At 36.1% G+C, this 9440-nt stretch overlaps 1 protein-coding gene across 1 annotated transcript in view; it reads right to left on the bottom strand.

The window, feature by feature from the left end:
* Window positions 1-5026: 5026 nt before the first annotated feature.
* LOC139691555 (proton channel OtopLc-like) overlaps window positions 5027-9440 on the bottom strand; it is a 124344-nt gene continuing 119930 nt past the window's right edge. The window contains exons 6-8 of the mRNA XM_071589428.1: window positions 7842-8133; window positions 6174-6357; window positions 5027-5861 (exon numbers count right to left, since the gene is read on the bottom strand). Of these exons, the coding sequence (XP_071445529.1) occupies window positions 5027-5861; window positions 6174-6357; window positions 7842-8133 (1311 nt within the window). The remainder of the gene's footprint in view (window positions 5862-6173; window positions 6358-7841; window positions 8134-9440) is intronic.

Genomic DNA, 9440 nt, shown 5'->3' with positions numbered 1-9440 from the left:
GAATTCTTACCATTGCACACTACTGTTATCCTAAGCCTTAATTTACATTAAACAAAATATACCTACACTGCATACTACATATTACAACAACTCATTATTAGCTCTACTTAATTTCTACCTCCCTTGTTCCTTCCAAAATGCATCCCTCTACATCATGGTCTTCAGCATCCCATTGCCTCCTCTCCATATCTCCTGCAGCCACTCGCCCTGCCTCCTCTGAATATCCTGCAACAGCCATCTATCTTCGTTTATCATGCCTAAATTTTATGTTTCTTTTCCTATCAAATCAATTTTATTGTTTCCATTTCCCTTTAAACATACATCTCAAAGGCCTCCGATCTATGCTCATCCTTTTGTCTCTATGACCAGGTTTCTGAACCATATAAAACCTTGCTCCATATAATGGTTTTTGCTATCAGTATCATTACATCTTTGCTTAATTTGCCCATTGTCAACTCCTCTCTCTTAGTAAATGCTTCTTTATATGATTCAATCATTTAATAGTCGTGCTACTTTACACACCATCTTCCACAAAACTTCCTAACTGTTCTTTCTGTTCTAGTTTATGAACTTTGATTTTAATGATTATCTTACCATTCATTTTCCTTCATATTCTCTTTACCCTTGTTTCCTTATGGTTGATTCTCATTCTCTACATATCATACTTATTCTGCGGGGTCCTCGGCAATGATTGTTACCCTTTGGCTGACTTGCTAATTAATGCCAGATCATCCACAAATTTAACTGATATAGAGAGTTCCTCACCTATTTTCACCCATCCATTCTCATGCCTCCCTTCCCATTTCCACCCCATATATATTGAAAAGAATACATGGCACGTGACATCCCTGTCTTACTCCAATATCAATAACCAAATACCAGTTGGTGGTATATGGGGTGAATACAAAAATATTTGCATCCAAGGTAGCAAAAATACCATTGTTTAGAAGCGTACATTCCTCACATTAATATATGGAAGTGAAACTTGGATGCACCGGGGTAAACATAAGTACAGTGAGTATACCATATGGTTTATGAGATGTGAGCATCAAATATAGAATATAGGAGATATAGTGTGAGGAATCATTTGGTCATTATAGAAAGTTGAAATAAGTTTAAAGGATGCAGTGGTAATAGACAAGTATTAAAGAATTATCCTCCATCAATTTGTACATGCTGAGGGAATGGATGAGAGTTGGGTTACCAAACAGATATATGAGAAAGGAGTAAATAGTTTTTAGAGGAAGAGGTAGGCCAAGAAAGTTATCGAATAATTAAGTGAAAGAGGCTGTCAAGACAATGAATATTTAAAGTCTCAGGGACAGAAGAGCATATATGAAACAATATATGAATAGGACATAGGTGGAAGATGTATTTAAGGATACAGCAGTGTGAAAGAATTAATTGAAAGGATTGAGCAAGGGGACTGGTAGCTTCCATAGGGTAACACAATGGTGAATCCAAGGGCAAGGGGGGGGGGATTTTTTGGAATAATTTTGACTTAAATACTATAGAATCCAGAATTACCTAATATACATTATTCATTTACCTGACACTGATTTTTAATATATTTTTCCCCTAAACATACAACTATCTTCCTCAGGTTTGTTGTCAACTTGTGTGTTTGTGGAAGAGGAGTTTATAAAATTATTTTTGTTCATTCATGAAGAAGGCCCTCCTTGAGGAGTTTTTTTTAGATCCCCTACTGGGATAACATGTCACCTTAAAGCTAGAGTACACTCGTACCTCTGATGAGCAGCCAAGTGCTGGCCACAGGTATTATTTTGACCATCTCTCTAGCAGACAGGAATATTAACTTTCTGACTGAAATTATGAGAAGCGCTCATTTGGAGTAACCATGGTATTCTGCAAAAATCAGGGGTTTGGCAACTCAACCACCCCCCTCTCTATAAATATCATATAAAAATTGATGACCTTTTCCATAAAATTAAATTCCAATTAGCTTTTTATAGGTTGACTGTCTTTTCAAAGTTCTACACAATAGACAATAACGATAAAAAAGTGGAGTGTGTAAACTAGAGCATGATGCTTATGACATGGCATTTATTGGGCGCATAGGGAGACAATTTTAAGCTTGGATAAAAGAACATGTGAGAGAAGTGGAGGGAGATAGAATACCATCATCAATGGACAAATTTTTTCATCAGGGCAAATTGATTCTTGAATTCACTCTCTTTGAATCAAAAGGTCATAGACTGAATGTCCTTTGACAATTGAAATAGTTCAACAGAAAAAGGGCAGCTTTGAAAGGTGTTTCATTCATAACCCACAATACACTTTTGGTATTAATCTCAATACCTCTCCCTATTCTGATTGCCATATTGGTGAATACTTCCCCCCCCCCCCTTATTTAATCCCTTCAGCTTCCCCCATCCCCTTTCCCAGTCTTCCTTTCAGTAAAATTAACCACTTAAACACATTCTGAAAGTAATGTGGTGGATGTTACCTTATGATGATGCATATTTGCATATAAAAACCTGTCACATTGATCATAATTTCATGAAATTTGAGAAAGACTGTGGATTTTGTTCCATGTTTTTATCTGACTAAGCTAGTTACTTGGTTAACAAACTGTCATCTAGTTAGGTGCGTTTGTTACAGAAAAGAATGGGACGTTTTGCTTGGGTTCACAAAATGAAATAAGTTGAATAAGTAGTAATAAAGTCAATATTTATTATGACCCATGGATTTTCCAAATATTCTGTACTGTTCATAGGCACCAATCATTGATATTTCTATAAAAATATTTACATAATTGACTGGTAACATAATTAATTAGGTGTACATAATCAAATATAGATATATAAATAGCACAATTTCAATGCAATATCAAAAGCTTGATGTGTCTTGTTATTTTTTTCAATCAATAATTTTAGCAACATGAATAGAATCTCCTTCAATTTTCACTGACAAATTTCATAATCAAAAAAACATCAAATACCGCAGTGAAAGTTTTCTTTCTGATATAGTAATTTTCCACCATGAAATGGTAAAATTAAATAGCATAAATGGATGGTGAAATCAATGATACGTGTAGAAATATTTCTACTTCAAGTGAATGACTCAAGCATCAGGATATCAAATAAAATTGTCTTAAGGAAATATATTTTTACAACACATTAAATTGGAAGCCCCTCTGTGGTTATTTATTATGTATTATAAGTTCTAAATTGAATTTCTGAGTTCAGGCAATTGTTTCCAATGACAGAGTGTCTGCCAATACATCCAACAATCAATTTACAAGATCAATACATTTCAAACACATAGTTTTAAAGTACAATAATAAGAACAAACATAAATGCCAGTAATTGAAATTTTTGCATTAGTGGATGGCTGTATTTTTTATGATAGAAAAAAATAATTGATACATTTTGATGTGATATGACATATTTTTGAGTAAAAGATAAATGGCACCACTTATTTAGTGTAACAAACTGAGCCTGACTATAAAAAAAGGAATTTAGAATTTTTTCAGATTTTTAGTTCATGGGAAAATTCCCCAAACTGTGAGCAGCATTGCAGCATATTATGCTACAAGTTATTGTGCATCATTGATATAGCTTTGAGAGTTACACATTTCTGATTAAATAAAAAGAAATACTTAGATTTGCATGTCCTGTCTATCAATGACTAATATGATTGGTACTAAAAACATTGACATTAGAAAATCATATATCAAGAAAGTGCCTTCCAAATTTGTAACAAATATCACTCTCAAAGCTGTTTTTAGGCAGCATAACATGCTTTATTGAGGAAATTTTAACAATCTATTAATTTTTGTTAACATGTATTTCAGAATGTAAAAGTCTAGTTTGATTTTACAGTTGAATACTTTTTTCACCTCAATAATCATTTTTGTTACTTATGGTAAAATCAGGAAATTATTTCATGCTAACCTCATTCTTTTTCTAAAGCTTTTGCCCATTTGATATGAAGATTCACCCCCTCAATATAACCACCCACTTAATTGCTGACAACCCATGTAATCAAATTTGAATATTGAATAATAGTACATAGCCATCATATTTCAATACTTCAAACAGGAAGTGGAAATTTGAAAAATAATTTGCATTTTGTATGTAAGAGGGACTTCATGTCTTCCAAATCATCTTTCAAAAAACACAAACTCCAGGATAAATCATAATAAATAAGGGATGTCTACATCAACATGTCTTCTTTGATCTTATAGCATAATATTGATATCTTATAGTTATAAAGTGTGATAATGGCTTGAAATTACATTTCAACTGTAATTCTTAGATTCTCCATTTTTTAGTGACATCTCAGACTAATAAAACATGTATCTTTTCATGTTTCCAATTTATATTATAAAAAAATAGTCATGTATTAAATGCAGTTATTTGCATAACTTTTCAATGCATATTACAGTGTTCTTGTAATTTTTTTAGAGCAAAATTTTCTACAAAAGGAGAAAATATGTACAAACTGCAAATATTAGACCACACTTTTTCAACTTTTTAGATATCATGAGATGTCTTTTTTGTCAGTTGTCTTATGTACACATATATATATTTACAAAATTCACAGCAATTCTGTTAAGTACATCATCAATCAATTAGTTTATCTTAATAATAGAGGTTTAAAATTTGAGCAGGTGTAGGTTTGTATGCCAGGGAAGCTTCCTGAATGGATCGAAGGGAGGATTTTTGACGACTTTATTTGGCGAAGTCAACCAGCCCTGCAAAAATCTCATTTTCTCACTTTGGACTATGCCATCATTTTTTGACTTTGGTTTCCACTGCCAAAGTTTGAGTTGTCCAAAGAGCTTCCTGCTTGGAGGAGGAAGCAGAGGGGGTTGCACATGTATTACATTTCCATATAGTCCCCTGAACTCTGCACCTCTTTGAGGATGATCATACTCATGGTCAACTATAAGCTTACCTCCCTCCTCCACCAAGGAGTAAATATTCTGAATGGGCAAACAGTGACAACCCTTCGCTCCACCCATTTCACTCTCCAACCCTCTGGTTGACTTCCCGCACCATCAGTAAATCCCTGACGTAACATAAGACCTTTTCCATACTTCAAGCAGCAGCACGACCGAGTGAAACCGATAGAACACCAGGAGTGGCAGTGAGATACGAGAAACGACACCCCAAACCAGAATGCCATAGAAGTGGAGCTGAACTTCCTGTGCCACCCAGCTGTGAGTCACGAAAGCATCAAACACCCAAAGTATTGAGTTGGCGAACAGGAGAAAGGTCACAATCTGCCTCCCAGGCCTTGATGACAGCTGCAGCCGTGAGACGCATACGCGGTGCAGAGCCTCGGAGAGTAGGGCACTTTGGGTAGCAGCTTGGACAAGGAGAAGAGCCCCTGAGACAAACACAGAAATGTATCGAGCATCCCCATCCAACATCTTGCTCCCTCCAGCAACCATGCCAAAGACAGAATGAATGAGAACCCCTGTCAGAGATGCATGCAGTAGTATGCGATCTAACGTTGGCAGGGGCCCTCGATGACGAGAGCACGCCGTGACCAGGGACAGCCTTCGAATCTGGACAAGTCCCACTCCAGTCAGCAAAGTACATAGGGCCAGGATGGAAATTTGTGTGCCTGAACAGAGCCAAAAGGCCAGCATTGGTGAGAACTGCTCATTGTCCTTGACGACAAAGAACACAATGATCACCACTATTCCTGAAACGAGGCACAGAAGACCCAGGAACAGTCCCTTGCTTGCACCATGACAGTCAGATGACTTCTTGCTCTTTGATCCGCTGCTCAAGCCCAAACCAGCTTTGCATTTGATTTCCGCAGCAAGCTTCTGACCTTGACCAACTTTCTGAGCCATCACGAACATAACTGCTGCTGCTATCAAGCTGGAAATAATGAAGTGTCAAGTTCAAGATTCAGTTGAAAATCAATAATTCGAGATATTAATGAAAAAATATAGTATATAGATTCTCCTTATAGTTTGGCAATTGATCAGTAATGATTGAAGGTATGTATTACTCATCGCACCACAATAATGAACTCACTATAAATAACCACATGTATGCATGTTGAACGTGACTTGAAAAATTAAATATTACAGTTATGTTGGTATCTATGTTACCATGCAGAACTTATCATCAGAAGTCTAAATATTAAATTTTTATGATTTCACTACATATTAGCTTTCATCAGCTTACCTGAATTCCACCAGAAAGGGAAATAGGAATGGCATCGAAGAAGTCCAAAGTTGTCCTAAGGAGTTTGTGTTGAGACATCTATGGAGGGCAACAACTTGGCCAATATGGTTGTCAGACACAGGATGATAAACATCATGATTGCTCAAACCACCACTACCATTCACCTTATGTCCAACTAATAGGGCTGAAATGTAAACATTACTTTCCTTAGTCCACTGTGAATTACAATAGATATATTCCACCATCATGTCATGTCAAGATTTGATACCAGAACACTCAGCGTGATCATCTCACTGGAAATCAATTACAAATGTCACTTATTCCCAAAAATTTTTGTGTTGCTGTTCAATACATGAATTGTGAATTAAACTCACTCCTTTTTGTGAAAGAGTTTCAGATGAAATGAGGATTATTCCATTTGGTCTTCACAATCACTTGTATTCAGAAAGGTTGCACCAGTTATATTGAAGAGAAATTTATTTCTTTGGTGGTTTAGTATTTTGTACTTGAGTTGTCATATATTTAAATGAAATTTGGCCCTTTATGTTGTATTTTTTTCAGACTTGATAAAGATGTGCTTTGATGATGAGTTTACCAGCTTCCCGTGGAAATGTGTTTATTTGATAGCCAAAGGACTGCTATTAGTTTGTTCACTACCTGATTTCCAATAGTAACCCATTTATGACTCTCAGTAATAAGTAAATGCCCACATGAATTCACATCGCAAATGTTGACTTTGGAAAATCAGCCTGCTAATATCATAATATGTGATCGGTGGCCTCTTGTTGTGTTTATATTACCTTGAATGCCCTAGATATGTGGTATATGGTAGAATACTAATGTTTTCATATTTGTAAATGCCCTTATAAGGATGTATAATTCACTCAGTTTGGTTTCAGCTGAGGTCATCTAGAATCATTTTTTTGACTTGAAACCAAATTTTTATTCACAAACTGTACTTATTTGGAGTATTGCAGGGTTAAGATTAAATAGAGCTTTTGTCAGGGTTGTTCATTGAAACCATACTCATTGTTTTTGAGGAATCTCCTAAAGTCAGTTACAATCACAGTCAGTTACAAACTAAAATAGTGAGAAATGATAAACTGTGAGAAATGCTGCAACATTTACCTACTTGAGCAATAGCACCCACTGATGTGCACAAAAATGTAAGGATGTCACAGGTGAAAATTCACCTTGACTGGGATATGAACTGAGATTCCTTGACATTCAGTACAATGTTTTAGCCAATTAATCAACTGAGGCATGCTCTTATTGTTAAAGAAGATATAACCCATGGTTCAATAAGTCCTGGGACTTCTACTTTTCAAGGTAGTCGATGTAAATATCAATAAATATAAAGTCAGGTTAATATCCCATTCAATAAGTTCTGGGAATGGAGTAACACTGCAAATGTTTCTCATTGCCTTTAACCGAACCTCACCAAATATCCGTCAGCAATTGACTGAAGTGCTATATTCACTCAAGAGATAAATAATAATGAAAACTCCAATATGTTTAATGAATAATTTTTAGATGAAAGCAAAGACCAGCCTTGAGCTTGGTTTTTCTTGCCTTTTCTTGTGTTTGTAATGCACATGTTTTCATGAGTTTCATTCTTATCCCAACTTTTACAGCATTCTTTGTAAATAGAAACTAATGGAAATATACCTGCTACTGGCGGCAGGGCATCTCTGGTAACCCTCCCCATCATGGATTTTGGAAATCCTCTCAACTCCAGAGGAGTAGGCAGCATGCGTGGTGTTGGAGAGGCTGCACCAGATGCAAGGCCATTGGAATGTGAGGAATAATCTTCTAAGAAGCCTCCTTGAGCCAAGTGAAGGTAATATGTCCACTCCAGACCAGTCTCCCACACAATCAGACGGACCCACAGTGCCAAGTTGGTTCCAACTAGGTGCATGAACCCAAAGTGAGCTGCAAGTCCAAAGCGCTCCACGACCACCTACAAGTAGAATAATAATGCAATTAACATGGGAAACCTATTGATGTTTGCATAATTTTAACTGCCTACCTACATGTAAATATAGTGGAAAGGATATAATTAAGCCATAAGCAGGAGGCCTAATAGTTCCTACCTATTGAATATTTCTAATTTAGGGCAATTTCCTCTTTTTCTCTCTCCTTTACCTTTTCCCTTTGATCCTTCCCTTGTCCCTCACTACTTACCATTACTTTCCACCACACCACACCTCCCATTGTCTTGGGCCACTCAGGCGCAGTGAAAGTGTCACCACCAACTTCCAGAATTGGTCCTGCAGCCACCAATCTTTGAGGGATTTACCAGCAAGTGATGGAGCCTTGTAAGGCACCATTCCCACTTTTCAATCTTCACCTTTCCTTCATCCCACTCCTTGTGTCTTCCCCATTACACTAGCATTGAAAACGTATCTGAGAAGCCTTGTTCCCATTTAGCCAACATTCGAGGTTATTTTAACCAATATTTCTACACTTGGTAAATGTGTTACTTTTTGTGATCAGGAACTTTGATCATAATCAAGGACGGGCAATGCCACATTTCTTTATGCATGAATTTCTAGCAGAGTATGCTTTCTTGCAAAGTAAAAGAAACACAATTTGTAAAACCAAAGATTTTCTTATAAGGAAAACTCCATAGGCACTTTGCATATTCATGTAATTACCTGCTGTATTTAAATCCCACAAAGTTAACTTTCATGTTAAGTAAGAGTGAGTAAGAATTGAGGTAATAGCCAAAGGAAAATAATGCTTCAAATCGTGCCAATACTTGGCTAAACTTATGAGCATTTGATTTTGTGCATTTAAATACACCACAATCAAAATTAATTAATTTGTACTTGCATATAGGCCAACTTTGGTTTTTTGTTAGATATAAGTACTAATCTTTTGCGGTAAGTAAATACAGTGCGATTATTGGTGAAATTTATAAGAACTACATCTTTTTAATGTAAAATGCTGCATGATGCTAGCACAATATATTTTCCTCTTATGGAGACTGATGGCCAAGCTAGTACATGCATGTATTTGAGTGCAAATTGGTGTGCCATTGGCTTGAAATTGACCATTATAGGTGAACCTCCAAGGAATTGCAGAAAAATTTGAACGACCTAACCCTAATCTTCTTACTCATCATTAGCTAAGTTAGTAAGTTAGTTAGCCAAGTAGACTCTATAAAGTTAAGATCACGTAGTGACTTCTGCTGTGAAGCATAAAATGTAGTTCATCGTGAATGATTAACCTTGGTTTCATCATATAGCTCTTCAATATACATTT

This window comes from Hetaerina americana, unplaced genomic scaffold (genome assembly GCF_022747635.1).
Source record: "Hetaerina americana unplaced genomic scaffold, ioHetAmer1.1.p SCAF_38, whole genome shotgun sequence".
Classification (NCBI taxonomy): Eukaryota; Metazoa; Arthropoda; class Insecta; order Odonata; family Calopterygidae; genus Hetaerina; species Hetaerina americana.
This window is presented reverse-complemented; position numbering and strand designations above follow the sequence as displayed.